This window comes from Phascolarctos cinereus, unplaced genomic scaffold (assembly GCF_003287225.1).
Source record: "Phascolarctos cinereus isolate Bilbo 61053 unplaced genomic scaffold, phaCin_HiC Scaffold_9;HRSCAF=440, whole genome shotgun sequence".
NCBI lineage: Eukaryota > Metazoa > Chordata > Mammalia > Diprotodontia > Phascolarctidae > Phascolarctos > Phascolarctos cinereus.
In genome coordinates, this window is record NW_027556402.1 from 166,272,082 (window position 1) to 166,295,074 (window position 22,993).

Sequence of the window (22,993 nt, forward strand, 5' to 3'; positions counted from 1 at the left end):
TGACTGAATGGCCCACAGAAAACATTAGGTCACAAATGTCAGTACAAGAGGTAAGGACCATTGTTGATAAGCTTCTGATTCCCAGGACAAGACCAACTTATGTGAAATGTTTCTTTTGTTGGAGACTTAAAAAAACAAAATAAGGAAATCTTAAAGAATAATTCTAGAAGGAAGTGACAAAGGGGGAGAAACTTTTCTTAAAGAAATGAAGGCATACATACTATTAACTACTGGAAAATATGAAAGCTAAAAAGCAATTTCTGTGGGTTTAAGCATCTGAGTGTTTCATTATCGATATGTAAAATTTCTCAGGTTCCATGGTGACAGGCACTAAAGAAAGCCACAGACACCTAAAAATTGGCTTAATGCTTCCAGACCTATTCAGGGCAATTAAAAAGTATATGTTGCTAACGATTAACCACACTATTCTTGCAGCTACCAGAAATATGAATAAATGTTCACCTGAAAAGTCACTTCATAGCATTTTATAAAGATGGCAACTTTAATATGCACCTCTATATAGACACACACATACATTAAAAGTTACACAGGAAGGAAAGTTATTTTCAAAGATCTGAACTTTAAAAAAAATTCCAAACTTAATCAATAAGAAAGAAAAATATCTCTACATTTTGAATGTGGGGTCGCTGAGAATTGAGCTTCATATTAATTACTAATGGTACTATATGTCACACACCTCATGCCAAGCACTTTAAACTCTATAGGTCTTTATCATAAATCCTTGGCTAAGGAAAAGAAACTTCATATTGCTAAAGTGAATCCACTTATTTTAGTGTCTTCTTTGATTTAGGAGCAAAATTATATAACTCAGACATTCTCATCCTTTAATCCCATAAATAAGCTCTTATTGTAAGAAGGCACAAGTATAAACCCCAATGCCACTGAGATGCTTGAATAGTGATATCAACTTTAGGGCTAGGTCATTTTTTCCCCCTGTAAACTTAAAGGAATTCAGTGTAGTTCATTACATTACAGTATCTGCCATCATATCAATGTGGTATTTCATGACTAAGGTCCAGATCCTAATCCACCAGGACTTTCAAATCATGTGTGATCTTTATCCATATTCTCTAAAAGATCCTCCTTGCACCATCAAACATATAGAAGACTTTCCTCAGGAGTCTTTTACATTGTAAGAGTTATCACTACTCACTCTAATAAGAGGCATCCATGTTTCAACCAAAATTTCCTTGCAATTTTTTTTCATAGATCAGCATTAGAAATATGCTGTAGCCTACCTGCATCCAATATGAATCTCTTCACTGCTCTTTGTTGACCCACAATTTTGATTCTTCAGGGATTATGGTATTCTAAAATTTACTATCAGAGAGCATACCCAGGAGGAAATCACTTGTTGAAAGGTATGCATTTTTGCTTAATTTTTGCATCAGCAAGCATCTTGTAATCACTGAAAGCACTGCAGAAATTGCAAAATGCAATCTACCCTTCTTCCTTCTACTCAGGAAAAATAGACTCTTTCTTCTACTCAGTTCTTGGCCCAAATCATTCACAAGAGAAATCAATGAAAAAAGTGGGATTGATGGAAAAGAACACAATATGCCCTACAAATGTTTAGCTAATGTAAAGAAATCATCACAATGAAAAGCCTAAAAGAGACTATAAACCACCATATCCAGAAACTATTTCATCTCCTAGCCAAGCAGAATGACATGCAGCCAAGTGTAAAGACAGTTGCATGGTAAAATAATGACTCATTTGTAAAACACCATCAAGAAAGATGGAAGAAGATTGCCAACATCATTGTCTCTTAAAAACAATAAAAGTAGTGGTAGGTAAGACAACTACTGTGTACAGAAAGCTTGGCCTGGGACCCAAATGACCCAAATATTCTATGAACATTCATCAAACTCTTTGCCACTTAAATGGATGATGTTCTAGTCAATGTCCAATTGAAAGAATGAATTCCTATAGATGGTTAAGAGACTCCATATATTCCATTTGATGACAATATTGTGTTGATTACATCAAGTCACAAAACATTACAGGGCCTCCTCATTAATACCCATGAGCACTCCAAAGTGCTTGGCCTAACAGTCTATACCAGAAAAACTAAGTGATTCAAAAATGTCTACTGTACAGAGTATGACAGGCATGTAATTACAGGCTAGTCCGTTGAGTTAATACTCCAGTGAACATCTTCAGGCATTATTGATAGACAGTAAGTTGGGCACAGAATAGATGATTTACCTAATATCTCTGAATATAAGATATCTACTCTTGCTTATCCTAGGTTTGGGATTTAAATTAGCTGAATATTCATTTTCTAATAATGGTATACAAAACACAATGTTATTCATTTAAAGAAAAATGGGTTTTTTATGTCAAAATCTAAAGGTAATGGAAGTTGGCTTGATCTTCAGAAATAATTTTTCCTAGAAGCCAAAGAAATATAGCTTACCCAGGGACACAAGTTAGTTGTCCATCCTTGAGCATATTTCACTATATAAATAATAAAATTATAGATTTACAGATGGAAGGGACCATAGAGATTTCTTCAATCCTGTCATTCTCCTTTTACAGATGAAGAAACTAAGGCTGAATGTACTGAAGTTACTTGCCCAGGTTCACGCAGTATAAGTGTCAGAGTCCAAATGTGAATTCAAATCTAAATTCAATCATCTTTCCCATATGCCACAGGAGATTTTACATTTTTAAGTAATAATTTGTTTTTGCTTTGGGAAGTTGTTTAAAGCATACTGAAATTCAACAACTAAACTTCATCTTTTTGTTGTTTTTGTTGCTGTTGCAACTCGTTCTGCTAAACCAGGTGGAATGACTTCTAATGGGTTAAGTGCTAGGACCTGTTAAGTGTTGTCTTACAAAAAAGAATATGAGTGTTATTCTCATGACATATGGATTTTATTATAAATTGCAAGACAGATTGGGGAGGAGAGAGTGTCCCTTTAAGTAAATAAATTGGTCATTTTTTTTCCACTGTAGCCATTACAATAACCTCTGTCTGGCATGCAATGGTTTTCCTCAATATTTCATCAGTATGGAATTCTTTTCTAATTACAAATATTTTGAAAACCTCACTAAGGCAGCACAGAAAATCCTAAATAACTTTTAGATGGTTTAATCAGCATGAAAGCATTGTAACTAGGAAACACTACCAAAATTCAATCAGAGATGTGATGACCATCCTTGAGAGTAAGAATTCTTAACCTTTTTTTTGTATCACGGCCCCTTTCTGCAGTGTGGTGAAGTTTATAGACCTCTTTGCAGAATAATGTTTCAAATGCACAAAACAAAATACATTGAATTCAAAAGGAAACCAAGGTCAGAGAGTCCAATTTGTGTATGTGTACACCTGGGTAGAGGAAAGGAAAAAAGTAGGTGAGACCTAGGACAAAGGGTCTGATATTGGACACAGTTGGTATGTGTGTTTGGAGGGTGAGGAGCTGGTGGGGAGGGAAAAACAGATCAAAGCCTTCCTATCCAACATCTACTGTAAGTAATCCTCTTCCAGGCTGCCTTCCTTCCAACTCAGTGAAAGGCAGGAGCAACAAGAGACCCAGAAGGGACAGGGAGAGGGCAAATCAACAACAACACAAAAGTGTGTTCTCCAAGATATCAACAGTAGGAGCAGAGCTCTGGCTGTCTCTGGCTGTAGTCAGAAATCTGCCATATGGTTATGGTACCAAACATCAAAACACCCAAAGACTTGAAAAGAATTTAGGCCCCCAGAACTCCAGTCCGATCTAAACATCAGTCCAGTCACTGAAAACCAGTTACATGAATCAAAATCATGAACTTCATCTCCTCAGCCTTTTTAGTACTTATCACTCTAGCAGGCTTGATGTGTTTTCCTCGAAAATATCTCTTTCTCTCTTCACAAACTATCTCTCAAATAAGGGACCAGAGCATTTTTTTAAAAACACATGCCTAAGCAAAACATCCCTTTTATCTTGGTTAGGGTCTTACAGACCCCAATTTTCATCCTCATTGCTGACTCTTCTCTATCTAGTTGTACTAATACTACAAGCCTGTTCAGGAAGTCCTCGCCTGAAATGGTAGATTTCAATGAAGTTTGCCAGAAATCAAATTTCTCTGATGTAAAACTTATTTTCTCAGTGATTGCTACCAGTAAGTCATTGCTCTCTTCTATTGAAGGAGAGGTGAGGTGGTGAGGAAGGAAAATGTCTAAGGGTATAATGAAAAGACTTTTAAGACTGAAAAAATCTCTAAAAATCCTACATTTTGAATATAGGAAAGCAGCTATAAAATATGTAGAGCTTGTCAACATATTAATGCTATTTGTTGTTGTATCAAAAGTAGAAATAAGAAGACAGAGTAAATAAAAGCCCAGAAAATTCTGTCAACATGGTCTCTTGCCTCACTTTACCTCCTATACTTCTCCCATTATGAAAATAGCAATTTCTAAAGTTTTAGCAGCTTAATTTCTCCATCAACCTCATACCATCCTAGGCAGCTAGATGGTGTAGTGGATGCTGGATTTTTGGTCAAGAAGACCAAAAGTGTCTTATTTCAGATATTTGACCTGGCTAACCCTTTCATCTAATCTTACTCAGCCTCAGTTTTCTCATCTGTAAAACTGAAGATGATAATATCACCTACTTCACAGAGATATTTCAAGAATTATATAAAATTACAAATGTAAAGTATTTTCTATTATATAAATGTTAGCTATTATAATTGATGTTAACTTTGCATCACATATATATGTATATTTACAACATCTTCCACATTGCTTACATGTAATGACTGCTTTCTTATTCAAGTATTTTCAGTCAAAAGAAAGCTAGTTAAATAACAGCTAGCATTTATATAGTGCTTTAAGGTTTGCGAGGCATTTTGCATGTTACATGTTATCTCATTTAATGCTCAAAACAACCCTATAAGGTGTCCATTTTATGGATAAAGAAACTGAGGCTCAGAGAGGTTAACCGACTTGTTCAGGGTCACACAGCTAGTAAGTAATCTGGGGCAGGAGTTGAATTCACAAGATGAAGTAAGGCTCAAAAAAGGCATTGTTTTGTAAGTGTAGTATTACACAAATGGAAATTACTTATATGTATTAATGGTATTAATAAAAATATTTTTAATTTAAATGATGGCTGGAGTCCACATCATGGACTATTAATATGTTAATAACAATGTTGGTATATATGATTGGTAAAAGTAAATTACAAACCTCAAAAGAATTATGGTTACATGTATATAAAGTTGAAAGTTTATATTCAAAATGATCACTTTAACCATTACAGAGTTTTGTTAAAGTATACATGTTGTGTCTGAATATTGATTAATCTCAAAAGGCTTCTTAATAAAGTTTCCAATATTATCAATTATTATTAGCTTCTTAGATTTCTACTTCATCTATTCTGTACTGTAAGAACAATGCAAATATACTTGATGATTGTGCAAGGATCAAACATGTTAATGAGCTTGATAATTAATTTATAAACATACACCTTGTACCTCTCCAAAGAAAAACACCAGAAAGTAGAATCTTTGAGCTACGGGGAGCCTTTGGGATTATTTTGGCCAAACCTCCTCATTTTATAGACAAAGAAATACCCAGAGGAAAGAAGTGGTTTACCCATGGTAACAGAGGATACCAGCAGCAGAGCTCTGACTAGAATGAATGTAGCAAAAGATAATGGTAGCATATTCAGCGGCAATCAAAATCAAAGAAGAAAGATATTCCTGATTGGTTCAAGAATGTGGTTTTTAATTTTCTCATGAATTTAATGAACTAACACAATAAGCTCATAAGCCTAAGTGATTTTGTTTCAGAGATAGGTCCTCTGTTTAAAAATCTTTATCTAGATATAAACACACATTATATACGTATGTAAGCATGTATATATGTATGTATATATATGTATATATGCATATAAAATAAAATATCTGTATGTGTATGTATATCCATACATATACATGTGCATATCTAGATCTATCTGTCTACTCTATCTCTATCTATATCTATATTTATAGCTATATATCCTTTCCAAGCTTATAGACAAAGAGCTTTTTTGGAAAGGGTGATTGGTGTCTTTTAAAGTTCTTGGCCCATTATTATGATTTGCAATGTTTCCTTGTTACAATGTGAAAGACCTTTATTAAGATTATATAGGTTCATAATATATTGATCAGCATGAGACACATTTACAGATGGAAGTCTTGGGCAGGGTCAGCAGAAAGGCACAAAGTATAAAAAGTGCTTTCTGCCAGCTAATTAATTAAATTTCCCCAAATCTAGAAAAGACTATACATTCGATCTCAGAACTCATTGGAAGTCAGTGCTCAGTCTTTAACATGTTGCTATAATTTGCTCATAAAAGCAAGGGACATTGCTAAAAGTTTGGCATTAATGAAAGAGGTTACATTCGTACTGATTTCACTCTCGTAAAGGCAAATCGAGTCCCCACAATTCAGTGTACCTTTTATAACTCAATTTCTAAGTTCCATTATGCAAGCTCCCACGTTTGCAAGATATTATTTCTTTTGCAAGTATGACATATCATACCTGCTAATAATCAGAGAGCAAATTAGGACAAATAGCCTTTTTTCCTCTGTCTCTATTTCACTTTAATTTTTAAAGAAATACTTACACACTATTGGCTGTCAAGACTCCATCAAATTTATTACCAAGTTTGTGACTTTTATTTATTTGATCAAGGTCTTTCATGTATTCTCCATACATTCAGTTGAATGTCACTGTTAGGACACATAGGTTGGAAAAGCATCCCCTCCCCCCCAATAAGTGTAACTTGTAAAGACAAATCAGTATACCACATTAATTCATGATATATCTAATTGCACTCCCCCCTGTCATTTTTATTTTATTGTAAAGTTCATTCTATCATTTCTGAAACTTTTCATACACAGATGCATGTATGTATACATTCTACATACATACTGCATCTCTAGGTCGTGCTAATCCCCAGCTTTAGGCTCAGCCTCCTACTTCCTAAAACACAATAATTAAAAGTAGATTTACTAGACTCCTCAGCTTTTAGGCATATCTCAAATGGACTTTGCATATTAGAATGTGGTTATGATAACCCACGTTCATGTTCTTACTTCAGCAGCAGATTTCATCCAACTTCTGAAGGACAATATTTTGACCCATATTTCATCTAGCTTTGTAAATTCATTCAATAATAATTTATTAAGTACTTATGTACAAGGCACCAAAGACATAAAAATAAAAATGAAATAGGTCTTGCCCTCAAGGAGCTTAAATACCTCATCAGCTTTTGTGTTGATTTCATCTTAAATTTGTGGACTTAGTCTTCTTAGATCCAACTGCTAACATCTAAATTTGCCAGGGCCAAATCTAACTTTGAATATCTATAAATAATCTAAGCTGCCACCTGGCAAAGGTATGGTTTTCAGAATGGGCTCTGGTCCTAGTTTTCATCCTGATCTAGGCCCTCATATAGTCATGTTTCTCTTCTTAACTCTCTTCTGCTGCAATTTATCCTGAGTAATCTCAGAACTTAAAAAAAGAGAAAAAGAGAAATATTTGAGAAAAAATATGGGAAGTGTGCATTAATTTATATAAACAAATTTTAAGCAAATTCAGTTCCTCTTAACCCCTTCCCACTTGTCAGAGACTCTGGAAGATTAAAGGATTCACACACTAACATTATGGTTGAGGGGAGCTCGTAGGGGGGTGTGCACATGTGTGAATGTTTAAAAGCTATTTTCCTACAAACTGTATTTTTTTCCCTAATGTTTTATTTTACATAGACTCGTGGATTCTTCAGTGCCTGTGTTTTTTTCCAAGATGTGTTTGCTTAAATTTTACATTCATTTTAAAATTTTATTCATTTTTATAAGTTTCTTTATGTTTTTTTTAATTTGACATTTATGTTTCCATTTTAAGCTATAGCTTTTCTTTTCTTAGTCTTTCTTACTTACTTTTTGATAATCTGGTCTAATTTATTATAGATTTTATGTCCCTTTCTTCCTCTCTTTCTTGAAATATTTCTTCTCAATCAGTTTACTCAAATCTCCATAATCATTCAATATTTTATTTTCTTTTTTCTCAATTATAAATCTAAGTATTTCTGTATTTTCTCTCCCTTTCTCTCCTTACAATGTGAATTTTCCTTCTCTTATTCTAACACTATTTATTTTCTTTTTCCTGGTTATTAGTGGTCACAGTTTTTTGAAAACCAACTAAATAAAATTCTCACTATAATCTTTGCTTTTGTCCTCTTCTTTCCTTCTTTTCTTCCATTTGTTTTTTAACTTACCTGTGATTTCATTCTAATAAATACCTCCCTATGGAGAAGCCCATCCCCCCATTTATGAAATCATGTTAGCTTTATACTTTGTAGTCTTTAAGATTCGCATAATGATAATGAAAAATTAAGTGATTTCCCCCCTGCTCCAACAGCCAAGGCAGAGCTTTAACCCAAGTCTTCCTGATTTTCAGGCCATTTCTCTACCCACTTATGCACTGTGCCTCTTTTACCATAATTCTTATGAAACCAAAGGGAACCATCTGTAAAAAACAAAAACAAAAACAAACAAAAAAACCCCCAAAATCTTCTAATAGCAATAAACCAAAAAATAGGAAAGCAGAGAAAAAGTAGTTAAAGGTGAAAAATAAAACCAGGTTATATGCAGATTTGTGTTATGTTTTCTAAATAATGATTTAAAACGTTTATCTAATCACAACTTGAGAACACTTTTCCCTCTCTTAATGTTTAAGCCCTATGTAAGTGTTGGTTCCTATATATCTTATTTAAGGTCAGTTAAAGTAGATATACATTCAACCAGTTTACTTTTCTTAATTAAGTCAATAATTCTTAATAACTATATCATTTTTTTTTCCTGTGTAAAAGCTTCCCATCCATTCCTCCCTCCCCCCTGCATCCACTGAACATGGGTATTTATTGAATTTTTTCGAAAATAGATTTAATAGGTCCGTCTTCCCACCTCCCACCCACCCACCCACCCACACACACACACACACACACACACATACACTCTCATGGCTAAAGATCTGTTTGGGAGTATTAAATAAAACCACAGAGTTAACAAAGGTGCAGTTCAAGGTCTGACCTGCCACAACAAGAAATGTGGGGGGATTCCTTCCAATACTCAAAAGCAATGAGGCAGAAGAGGCATGAAGAAATGATGGGTGTTTCCTTGAGATGACTATTAGTTTTGTTAGCAATGTGTTGGATGAAGATTTAGGGTGTGAAGTACAGTGTCTCTCAATGATGAAACCCTTGAGGTAGTATATCAGGGACTGGAAAATAGAATAATCTTCCTCACTATTAGCAATACCACCCACCCACCCTCTGGGGTGATAGAAGCCAGCTCTAGAGAAAGTGATTACGTTACTCACATCTGAATGGCAGCTGCTTAAGGTTGACCAGATACGACCAAAATGCTAAAGCAATCTGTTTTTCTGACCAACCAAGTAAAAGTGAACTTTTAAAATTAATGAGCACATATTTACATAATAATTTCTACTATCAAAATATAATCACTGAAATTTTATTTGAATTTTTAAATGTTCCACTTTATTAAATACCATAATAGTTACTTTAAAAAGCAGTTGTTCACTGATCATAGACGTGAAAGTAGTCCTTTCAGAAATATTAGTTAAGCTTCTAGTAAAGTATATTAAAATTATCTTATACTTAGTTACAGTCACACCTTTGTTACATTAGTAGATTCAACAGAATAAAGTCTAGCCTCCTCATCTAAGACTTTTTGAAATGATTACAATATGTGTCTCCTAACTTATGGTACACTACTCAAACCATCTACATTTCACTACATTAGACTACTCAATACCCCCACTTTTCTCAAGTTTTCGCCTGACACCAAATTTTGCTTATGAAATACCGCATGTCTGGGGTGGGCTTTCTGGCCAAGTTTCTCTCCAGTCTCTGTCTATGGAAAATCTTCCCTTTCCTTTAAAAGATTATCTCCTCATCCATGAAACTGTCCTTTTTTTCCTCAATTGGTAGTGATCATTCCCTCCTTGAATTTCTCATTGAACTCTATAAGCACTATCTCTATTCCCTTAACTTTTTTCTTTGCATTATAGTTATCCATTTATAGACCTTATTTTCTTGAATTTTTTACATTAAATACTTTTATAGCTCAAATTCCATTTCTTTTCCTCCTGACTCCCAGTGCTAGGCCTGGTATTGTATGTGGTTATAGATACATATTCAAATGATGTTAAATGGAATTCTGAAGAGATGCCCAAAAGCAGTGTTGCATTAATATATAAAATAGATAAACGTATTTTGAAATGTTATAAAATCATTAGCCCTATAGAGTATAACGTGATAAAACTTAAGTAGGACTCTGAACTTGACTAACAGGTAGGTTACGAATATCTATTGGCATTTAAAAATCATTCAAATCATAACCCATTAAGATGAAGACATATCTTTCTGCCTCATTTTTCCTCTTCTCTCTCATACATTTTTGAATTGACACAGTTTCCTTCTCTGCAGTTTTAATTACTGTAAGCTATCTACATGAAAATAATCGACACTTGCTCTGTGATTTTCAGAATTTCAGAATATATCATATTCATTTTGCCCTACTGGCATTTGAGACTTATATATATCATATTATACAGGTTACATATGTAACACTAAGATATATCAGTTTATCATTCAGCCCTGTGTCACTAGCAAAGTATAATACAAATTGTGAGAGAGAGTCAGGCTGATCTTGGAGAAGTCCAAAGAGGGGCAGCGGCATTTCTACGTAAGAACCCATCATACCTTCTGATTAATGGAGAGGCCTTAACAGCGCCCTTCTTCCATGCGTCTTGCCATGAGGAAAGGGGAGGAGGGGAAAAGTGGTGATGGCAGCAACACCTGGGGAAGGGAGATGGGGAAATATGTAAAGGGAAAATCAGTAGGCCCTAAAATGGTGTCCATAGACCTTGCCAATAAAACTAATCACACAAATGAAAAACTCAAAAGGTTTAAGTGGTAGAGGTGTTTCTTAAATTAACCCAAACCATAATATAATAAAATGAAAGAAAAACCCTGAAAGAAGATGCTTGAAAGATGCTAGCTTGTAATCCAGTGCAACAACAAGGCAACATTTTCTCAAGAACAGCAAGCTAGGAAGATTGCAGAAAAATACACAGAAGAGCCTTCAATATAGGACCAACTCCATTATTTGTCTTTAATTGGTGAGTTATCTAGGTGTAAGCAGATGTAATCCCCTGGACCTGGAATCAGGAGGCCCAACACTTATAGTTGTGTGACCCTGGACAAGTCATTTAAACACTGAGCCCGAATTCCTTTATCAATCAGATCAGGATGAGGATTTTTGCACAAGCTACCTTGCAGGCTTGTTATGACGAAAACAATTTGGAAAACTTAAAGGCTACCAAAATAGAACTGGATACTATGAGTGAGGGAATTTTCTCATCCACGAGGGCTCTATACCAATAATATCACAGGTCTAGTCCCCATCCTATTAATTTTATCTTTGTGAGCTAATTAGTGAAATGCTTTGGATGTTATATATATAGTTATACATTATTATGCTTGCAGTGAAAAGATGGATAAAAAGGTATTGACAATAGAAGATATATACTTTTGGAAAGGGCACCTCAGGCTTTGCAATTTCATCACATCCTTCAGTATATGAAAAAACATAACTCAAGAATTAAATGTGCAGTGAGACCCCTTTATAATGCCTGGGTTGATGGGACAAAACAATCATCTAATAAACTTTTAGGCTGTTTTCCTTTTCTCTATGTAGTAAGCTCTAATAAAATGAGTAGGGACTATTTTGTTTTTTGTAGTTGTTATTATTATGGTGGTGGTGGTGGTGGGGTGACATTTCCGTAGTATTAAAGGCACAAAAGGGGCTTAATAAGTATTTGTTATTATGATTTAACTCATTCTACCCAATCTAAATAATCTTGACTAAGTTCTTCTATATCTAGCTGAGCTAAGAGGGGACAAAAAGAATGAGGAGTTTAAAGTATGAGATGTAATGAGAATACTGTTGGAAATAGAACAATTGTTTTCCTATAAAAGTATTTAATGTAATTTTATATTCAATAGACACATGCCACATATAGAGCAATAAATCACCAAGCAAAATCCATTTATACATATTTTCTAATTATAATAATTAAGTTTTCATTTTAGAATTGGAAATTTGAGACTTGCAATGCTACCAAAGTTCTAGATAAAATGTGAGTAAAAGTAAAAATACCCTAGGAATAGTATTTATCCCTGAAAGTATTTAAATTATAATTATGTTTGATGATGGTGAACAGAAAAATTTTATCTTTGTGAACTATTAGCGAAATGTTTTGTATGTTAGTACTTTTGAATAAGATATGTAAAAAAATGTTTAGCAAGGAAAGATGGATTAAAAAAAGAATTCACAATAAAAGACATATACCTTTCTTATATATATAGAAAAAGGACTTTTGCCATGTTTATGTCTAGTGAAAGTGTTATGACATTGGACTTTTATTCCAGAATCAGAGACATGGTGAACATATGACTACATTCCAGTTTCTGAAGGTGGTTCTGTTCTTTAATCCAGCTGTTTGGGAAAGAAGTAACCACAATGATCTTTGTTGGTTTTTGGCACAAAATTCCTTTCGACTTTTTCTTAATCCTGTTAGGAGAAGGCATCTCAGACTTTGAAATTTCATAATGTTTCTAGTCTTTGACACACTGCTTACTCTTGGCTATTATCTCTGTTTGGAGGAACATGACCCAACTTATGTCTAGGCAATCAGGTTAGTCATCCCTGGAGTTGAGACATTATATAACTAATGACTTATCATAGCAGATTAGTATCAAAGAACTCTGAAGGCATGCTGAATAACTAAATTTTTTTTAGAGTTGCCCCATATTTAAACATGTTTAGACAGATGTGCCTGTTAAAATTATATAGGGCCTGAAGTATTAAATCCAGTTTTTGTCTGACATGAGTGAATAGATATATTTGGTGACCTTTGCTATACTGCTTCTTGAACTACTCATTGTATCATTTTAAAATATTTTTTCAACTCTTAATAAAACCCATTCATTGAAATCAGCTTCTGCATTAAATGCTAACAGCAATGGAAAAGAACCTGGACTAAATTTCAGAATAGGGTAGTATCAAAATTTAAAAATCTATTTTTGAAGTTTGAAAAGAGAATTATTTGCTGCTTGATATTAGGAGAAAATAAAATAAGCAAATGCTTCAATTGCCAATGTTTCAGCTATTAAAATTGTTGTACTTTTAAAGTAACGTGAAGTAAAAACAAAAATAAGCCATCCTTTAAAGATGGCAACTATAATGAAACAAGTAATGAAAATAACAGAAAAATAACAAAATCAGTACATTTATTTGTTCAGATATCTGCCCATGACAGTAGTTAGGACACAATATACCATTATATAAATACAGGTACTAGTCCTCTTCAAGGATAATAATCCTGGGGGCTTTGTGAAGCAAATTTTTATTTGGCCATAAAGAATACAGCAAAGATCTGTTAGTGTATATTTTATACAGCAATGTACTAGACACTATGAGCAGGATAAAAAATGACAAGTCTTTTGGTAGACAAGGAGCTTAAAATCATTTTTTAGAGACAATATAAAACTTATACATATATGTATATATACAACTGAAAACACAGAAAGCAGCTGGTAAAATCGGAGTTAATATAGCATGGCCTAAGGATGTATATGAGAAGTAAACACAGAGTAAAGGAGTAACTGAAATTAGATGCGGTAAATCATGGCTTCTTTCCTCGAGGTGGTTACTTTCAAGCTGGCATTATAGGACACGTGGGGCATGTGATCCATTCTACCTACTCCCCAAATGTATTGTGTACTGTTTCTTTAAGGCCTTTTCATAAGGAGTAGTTAATGAAAAAAAGGATATAGAGAGCATACCTTTGAAAACAAAGTGTAGTATTTATTATAAAGGTTTTCTTGAAAAGGAAATTTATTGTTTTATATTGAATCTTCTTTTATGGTCTGCTGGGTACATGGCATGTTTTGTTTTGTTTTTTCTTTTCTCATTTTATATTTCAGCGTAAAATAACTTTTTAAAGCATACCTTAAAGTGGTTTTGAAAAAAATAGGTACGTCCTGCGAGTAGTACGTAGATAAGGTCATGTTAAATTGAAATAACAGAAGAAAAAATATAGAGAGATATTTAGATATATAAGCTAGTGGCCAAAAATGCTATTAGTGTACTCTATAATAATAAATAAATAGAAAGAATGAACGCATATTGGTAAAAGTGAGATCAGTTTTCAATTGCTATTAATGAAATAATCAAGGGAAGACATCTTCTCAGAATGGCAAGAGGAATATTGTGCCTGGTACAGTACCTCATCTGTCACAGGTGCTGAAAATCAAGCATTATTCCCATACTAGGAAAAAAAATGAGATAGTTTATGCAAATGTACTCTGTACAACTTTTTAGTATTATTCTTCATCTTGAATCTGGGGGTTATACTAATAATACTTTACTATTTTACAGGGCTATCTTGAGGATCAAATGAGATGATGTATGTAAAGCCAATGTAATGGTCATTATAATAATAACAATAATAATTATTATTATTAGAACATTTTGATGGGATGTGTCCTCCAAAGGGACTTTTTAATATAACTTTATTATAGAGTAAAAATAATTTCTAATAATATATAGTATGCATGCATTTTAATTGTATTCATATATATATTCATATATATAGTTCAAACATGTACATGTAGATGAGATGCATTGCATATGTATAAATATAATAAAATACACATGCATATATGTACTACAAATAAATTGATTATACATAATTATAATAGTGTAAATCTAAATATATAAATTTATAAGTTATTATGAATGTATATACACATACACATTCGTGTAATTGAATTACACACAACTATATAAACATATAGTTATTTATGTATGTGTATATATGCTCACATATACAATTTCTCCTTATTTGCTTTATAAGAGTCTAACTCCTATTTTTGTCCATTAGAAGAAAATTTAGTAGACCAAAAATAATAATATTGAGCTCTATTAAACTATCACTTTTAATACTACTTTCCGAGTACCAGACAGAAATTGGCAGAAAATAATGCAACCCTCAAATGATAATGCCAAAGAAGAAAATGGTTCTTTGCTTCCAAAGAACTTGGTGGCTAACTGTGTGGAGACAAAACTAAGATCATAAGAACAAAGAAGAAAGTTAAGTTCTATGAGAAACATTATAAGTGCAAGAGAAATTAAAAGAAAAAACAAAGATTAATCAGTGTGGGTTAAGTCTGGCAAAGGGTATTGGGTAGGAAGTGAGTTGCCTGGTCTCATTACTTCTGAGTATGTCAGGAAGAATTAGGTTGAAAAGTGAATAGGTTTTGCCTTAGTGGAAGACTAGAAAATGGAGGTCCAGAGTTTGGATAAATCAGATAATAGATAGGCTCTCTAGGTTTTGATGATCAAAGTGGTATTTTCAGATTAGTCTGGCAGCAGTCTGTGTGTGTGTGTGTGTGTGTGTGTGTGTGTGTGTGTGTATGTGTGTGTGTGTTTGTGTGATGTTTTGAAATGAGGAGTGTCTGGAATTTTGCAAACCAGTTTAATGGCTATAATAGTCATCTGGCTATGAGGTGATAAGCCCTTGACCAGGTTAATGTCAGTGAAAACAAAGATGAAGGGCTAATCTAAAAGGCATTCACAGGAAGGAATGACAGGACAGGTCATGTTCAGGGATTAGTAGGTCAAGCGTTATCTCCTTTGTATATGGTGCTGCTCAATTAACTATATAAGTGAAGAAGGAAGCTTAATTTCACTTTAAGATCCAGGTATGCCAAGATATTATTTCAGTCAATAGACATAGTGAGAAAACTAACTGAGCAATACAATCAAAAGTAAATATATGTAATCACTCAATTGGTAAGAACAACATGAACAAATGAACAAAATGAATGAACAAAAAGAACAAAAACTTTTAAAATACAGTAAAATTTTTCAATAAGATGAAAAAAATATATCTCTTATATATACAAAGAATGATAAAGGGCATACCATATGATGAATTAACCACAATAGATTCTTGAGGCATTTTTATATGTGTCTTTTAATCAATGTAATAAATGATGTATATGGAGGTTACACTGAAGTATTTCATGTTTTCTTGGGATTTAGTTCGCATAATTCATAGCTCATTACAAATAAAATTCAAATTTTTAAAAGTATTTAAAGTCATCAATTGTGAGATAGTTTACTCAATGAAGAAATTACAAAAAAACCAAATAATTATTTTAATCTGCTACTTAACTTGTTTTAGATGGATTTGCCAAATAAATAATTTAAGATGCTAAATTTATGACATTTTACAGTAGCTTCCTAAAAGATGTTTCAGCATCACTATAGAAAAATAGAAAATATCCTTTTCCATTTATTTAACTTAAGAAGTTCACTTATTATAATTAATGCTGCATTTTCATTTTAATCAAGTTCACTATGGTAATTACATACTGTTGTCATATGATTATCTGTAGTTGTTGCAGTTCTTTCATTCCATGTGACAATATTAAGAAATATTAAAGGTTTTTTTTTTTTCCTTTCGAAAGAGTTTGGAAAGACTGTAGTGGATATGGAACATCTTCCTCATTAAGTTGCCTAAAAATAATTTTCATATTTAAAAAAAGAATAAGGATTAGACAATTATTTCATTAATATAGGAAACTCTCAAGTAAGAATATACCCTCTACCAATGTAGATCATTATCATCTCTGAAACTTGGAAACCCTGAGAGTTACCTAGAACAGTGAGACAGTAATGAACTTGCACAGGGTGCTATAACCAGTATATCTCAAAAGCCTATCTAGAACCTAGGCCTTCCTGGCTTTAAGGTCCCCTCTCTCTATTCATTATTCCACATTACATCCTATTTAAAGTGTGTGTGTGTGTGTGTGTGTGTGTGTGTGTGTATGCGTATGCACATGTAAAAGGAATTCAAACTGAAATTCTAAACGAACATGTTCCATTAACAGTTTTAGCACCAGCTCTTTAAAATCATTAGTCCTCTACCAAAAGTCCTAGTTACTTACCTCTTAATGCACCGAGTTAATGGTTTGTTTAACTTTTCACTGAAAAACTGTTTTATTTTATTTCTGTCATGAATTTTCTATGATTCCCTCTTAAGAATGAATTTTTGTATATTATATGGGAATGGGAAGTAGGGGGTAGAGGGAGAAAATTGTGTGCGTCTGTCATATGTCTCTGTGTGTGTGTCCCTGAAAACTATTACATTATGGTTTCTGTGACCTATATTAAAGGTTATAAAAACTCTAGAGTATTCCTGGTAGCAGGTCAGAATAGCACAAACTCTTTGAAAATAAAACAGGATGGATATTTATGCAGTGTAAACTGTATTTTTTTAGTTTTAAGGGTTTTTTGGTTGGGTGGTTGTTTTGTTTTGTTTTATTTGTTTGTTTTTGCTAATTGGAACAAACATCAATGGTAGGAGCAAAGCCTGCCACTGGCTTTCCAGGTATATAAGCTTAAGGGGAAAAAAATGGAAACATGTTTTGTTCTCCATGAAAAAAATATAAGAAAAAAGGCAAAAGTCATTTCCCTAAGTTTGAAAATTTTCACTAACCTTTTCTAAAGAGAATGGAATCTTATACTATCTCCAGCTACCCCTGCAATCTGCAATTTTAGATAATAAAGGGGACTCTGCCTTTTGAGGTGAAGAAAATGAAACCTTTAATCAAATACTATCTGTGCCTTCTGATTTCTAAATAGACCTCTGTGATGTCTCCAAAGAGGGGCTATGCTTCAAGATTATTTACAAATGTCAGCAAATGTAAAACAATAAATAAATAAAGACATGGTACAGAAAACATTTCGTATTTTTTTCTATATTGCATAATTCAAGCTGCATACCTTTCAAAAGGCTGACTTTGAGATCTCAAAAATTCTTATGGTATAGGGTCACCAGAGGAACTATTTCTCAGCCTTCAAAGAAAAATATTTCTGCTGATATTCCATAGCTCTTATTATAGAAATGAGAGAAATATGTATTTAGTAGAATTCAGAAGTTATGAGTGTGTTTGATACCAAAATTCAACAAAGCTCAGGCTTAATTAGTTTCCTGAAAATTTTATCTTATGCAAGTGATAAACCCGAGATTTTAGTAGCTATCTCATACGAGCATAAGTTTATTGAGAGGGGCGATTCTCCTGAGTAAGAGGACGCCATTATTCTTGTAGTGAAAATAGCTAGTAAAACAATCAAGTAGATTCCTATATTGTTGAATGAAGGTACACAAAGAGTATCTGACTAAAGGATCAACCTGTAGAGGTCTCTAACAATCGACCATGGGGCTCTGTCTTTAGGCCTATCTTAATTTTATTTTTATCAAATTGCATGAGAATGTGGAAGGCACTCTTTTTTTTTTTATCTCTTTTTGAAGATTACACCATCTGGAGACAGACCTACTAGGAGAGAATAAAGATTCAACAGACTAGAAGGTGGCCTAAAAAATTTAATGTAATAAGCCACATTTACAAAAATGTAGTATTCAGAGCAAGGAAAATAATAATCTAACTGTTCTCTTCAATAGTCAGAACATGTATGGAATATTTTATTTAGCCCTAAGCAATGCAATTTAAAGAGGGCACGAAAGAAAGAAAGAAAGAAAGAAAGAAAGAAAGAAAGAAAGAAAGAAAGAAAGAAAAGAAAGAAAGAAAGAAAGAAAGAAAGAAAGGAAGAAAGAAAGAAACACTATTAGTGCATCTTTAGGGAGGTAACCAAAATTCTGAGAGATACTGATATCACACTTCATGAAAAATAATGGAATGAAAGAACTCGGAATCTTTACCTTGGGAAAAAGAGACTTCTAAAAAACTTTTAAAAAGTTAGAAGAGCATCTAGAAGAAAGATTGGCCACTCCACACAGTCCTACTAGCCTACTAGAAAGGTCAATATTAGAAGGAGGTAGATTTTCTTTCAAAATCAGGTAAACCTTAATTACAGGCCAGCCAAGCATAGAAAGGGATGCCTAATTAGTGAGTTCCCCATCAGTGGAAGTGTTAAAGTAAAGATCATATGACCATTTGTCAAGGTTGTTTTAGATAGAATTTTTGCATGGAATTGGAGTTTAGAATAGATGACCTCTAAGTTGCCTTCTGATACTACGATTGATTAATCTGGCACTTCAGATGTTAGTTCCCTTCAAAATCAGTCAATCACTTCAAATGCCCTGAACTTTCTCCTCCAACAAACTAACCACGGGTGGATTATCATGCTTTTAATTCTCATTTTTCAATCAAATATCAAATAAAGATCAAATAAAAAGAAAACAGTTTACTCATAGTCATACATTTAATTATGACATGTATAGCTTATACCTGTACAAATTCAAATAATTGTAGATGTTTTAAACAAATACTCTCTTAGAATCAGTGTAGCACAGAAAACTGGCATGAAATCATTACAACAGCTTAAATTCTTCTACCCTGACTTTTTACATCGCCAAGAATAGAATATTTCCAACTATGAATTTTATTATTTCCAAAGACTTATAGCTAAAATCTACTCCTCTGACAGTTTTCAAAGGACCCTCTGCTATTTAGAGATGTGAGATTAAGTACTAAAAGATAGATTCAACTGACAAATCACTTTTCATAATTCCATTAGATAGTTTTATTACGGGAAACTCTCTGTGCTGCCTATTCTAGACAGATTAGCCCAAATCCTACAGCTTTAAAAAAAAATTGGATCCATTAATGAACCTTTATCCTCACATCTCCTCGGAGCTTCTCTGACTATGTTTTCCTTCTTATAATCTCAAGGCACTTCCTTCTTACCCTCCCATGCCTAACAACAGTTGTCAGTTGTCATTCAGTTTAAACTCCATAAGTGCAGGATATTATAAGGGTCTTCTCCTCCTACTAGAGACTTGGAAATGTTCTTTTGTTAAATCTGCTTCACCTCTGTTTAAAAATAACAGAAGAATAGCAAACCCTTTTTTATCCTATCAGATAAAGTGCAAATAAAATGGCCTATTTCCTTTACAAAGGAGGAATAACTGCAGTGTGTTATTTGTAATTTAAAAGCTCCTGGAAAGGCTATTCATAGAAGACTAGGGAAGGAAGGCCAGTAAAACAGTCTGTTCATTACTTCCTTTCTTTAAAGACGATTTTAACAGTGAACTCAGTTTATCTGTTTTTATTTATAAGATATGAACTATGTGGTATCTGTATTATACCTCAAGCAGGATTGTTGTTTCCAGAAACAAGGGCTAGATTTTTCTTGTGGGTCTTGTTCTTGAGCTCTAGATAATTCATTAATGGAATAACAAACAGACCAGAGCAAATCTTCAATTAGAAATCAGCTAAGAGGTTGTAGCATCTGCCTAAGATTTCATAATCTAAGCCATGTGTACCAACTGAATGCCAAATAAGAATCTTCACCTCCTCCTATATGGTGAGGAGTAGGGGGAGAAAAAGAGAGACAGCAAGAGAAAGAGAGAGAGAGAGAACAAGAGAGAGAGACAGAGAGACCAGAGACAGAGAAAGACAGAGGGATAGAGAGAGAGGTATGTATTATGTATATGTACATACACACATATATGCACATACATGTGTGTATTATATATAATATGTGTGTATGCAAGTGTAACATTTTATTTTAAACCTAAACTATGACATTCTCAAGAAACCTGACAGATGATAAAACTGCATGAGGGATGTGTGTATGTTTTCATAATGAAATGAAATTGCTAATTTCTTTTATTTTAGTCACTGCCTGGATTGGGGAAATTGAATCAGATTTAACAAACAGCATATGGAGCTGCTAATGAAAGTGAAGAACCTGTTCAATCATCCTCACATTTTTGCTCTTTTTCATTTGTCTGCAAAAGTCAAATCCCATGGTGACTCCAAAACTCATTTGTCAAAATAATATACCCATTATTCTGAAAATTGAGATATAAAGATAGAAACTATAGAGCTTTCTTTAAAATAAAGCACTGCTCAGATTCTAACATAGTTCACAGGTTTCATGTGCTTCCCCCCAAAAAAATTTCCATTAATAGAGCATTTTCATTCAACCCCATTTGTTAGTCTGTTGACTGTTTAAATGCATGATTTCTAGGTATATCAGGAGAGAGAAAAAATGGGAAGTAGTATCACAACATTCCAAACTATCCCAAAGAGGCCAATGGACAAGTGACTTGAACAAAGCTTGACAAAAAGAAAAAAAAAGTGAGCAGGAAAAAAGTACAGGATCTTTCCTGGAAGTTGATAGAATTCTTGATGACCTTGCTTACTCAGTTCTGTGAGTTTTGGAATTAGTCAAGATCACTTTCTACACATACTGTGTCATAGATCTGAACTCTTAAGTGCTGGTTTTGCCCATAATCTGCTTTGGTCACACACTTTTAGAACCAGTGGTTTTTGTTGTTGTTTGTTTTGGTTTGGTTTGGTTTTTGTTTTTTTCAGCTAAATTGCCTTCACTGTCCATGCCTTATGTCAGTTCCTTTTTTCTGTGGCTCTAGCAAGGAGAGTAAAAGTATCTTAAGAAGTCTCAAAAGAGCCTCATTTGGTGACTCCTCTGCTTACCATACATGCTCAGGAATGTACTCCTGGAATAATACAAATTAAAAACAAATCTTTTTTTAAAAAACAATTACAACTTCATTGTAAATTGAAGACTCTTAGAATACGTTTTTTTAATTTTTTACGACTTTTTTTTAGACAGTTGGGGTTAAGTGACTTGCCCAGGGTCATACAGTTAGTAAGTGTCAAGTGTTTGGTCTGAGGCCAGATTTGAGCTCAGGTCCTCCTGACTTCAGGGCTGGCACTCTATCCACTAAGCCACCTAGCTGACCCTAATACTTTTTTATTAATCACAAAAAAAGATTATAGATTATAACATGCTAAATTTGGGCATTTAAAAAATTACAGGGAGTATTTCAAGTCAATGATGTTTTATAACTCTATTACCTTCCTTTCCTCCTTCTCATTTCCCTCACCATAAGAACTTAATAGTATTAGATCAATTAATCAATAAGTATTTCTTTGCAACTATGTGCCAGGTACTATGCCATATACAGAGGACACAAAGACATGAAACCATTTGACCTCAAGAAATTTACATTTTATTACAAAAGGAATGCCCACATGTGAATAAATCCAAAATAAATACTACTCATAATCTGTGGCCAAAACTAGACTCAGAGCTGCTGGCAGTTATACTTTGAATATAGGGCCAGACTAACATGGACCCAATTAATTTATTCCAAAGACCCTAGAACTCTCTGAGATGTTAGAAAGCATTTTCAGAGAAATTGCATACTCAATATAACTGGCTTTTTAGAAACAATTTCTAACCATTGCATATACTGTCATAATTAGTGGATGTGTTGCTTAGTTTTACAGATCTACTTTCCTGCCTTTCCCCCCCACTCTTTGTTACACTGGATGTTTCCTGCAAAGGGTTGTGGGGAGGAGTATGTATTTGGAAAAATTAAGGTAATATAAAAACAAAAGATAACAAAAAAATATAAAATGGATTCCCAAACTATGTCAGAATCTTAATTTAACCCCCAATATTACTCATTTTATTGTCTTTCCAAGCACACAAACAATATATCTGGGGTTCACACAGCAGGTAAGGTTGGCTCAGACAAATGGGAGTAGAAAAGTCATAAAAGTGGGAAACTGAGACTATTGTGTAATAATATGCAGAAAAAGGTTCTATTAACATATCATATTTCCCCACAATAAACTAACCTGTGATTCCAAAGGTTTGGCCAACCATGATGAGAAAATTTTAAGATAAACCTTATAGATTCAATTATAACAGTGCTTCATTTGTAAGAGGTGCTACTAGAATGTTCTTCATTTTAGGTATTCTATGGCTATATATCAAGTCACATCTGACAAGTCCAAAATTAACAAATCATAGATTATATAGTTTTCCTTCTTACATGTGC

At 33.5% G+C, this 22,993-nt stretch overlaps 1 protein-coding gene across 3 annotated transcripts in view; it reads right to left on the minus strand.

Moving 5' to 3' along the window:
- PCDH7 (protocadherin 7) overlaps nt 1-22,993 on the minus strand; it is a 481,617-nt gene that overhangs the window by 229,142 nt on the left and 229,482 nt on the right. Inside the window, exon 3 of one of the 3 annotated variants that reach the window (XM_020992191.2) lies at nt 10,782-10,877. The exons of the other annotated variants lie outside the window; for them this stretch is intronic. Within the exon in view, the coding sequence (XP_020847850.1) occupies nt 10,789-10,877 (89 nt within the window). The 3' untranslated portion in view covers nt 10,782-10,788. The remainder of the gene's footprint in view (nt 1-10,781; nt 10,878-22,993) is intronic. 3 annotated transcript variants of the gene reach the window in all.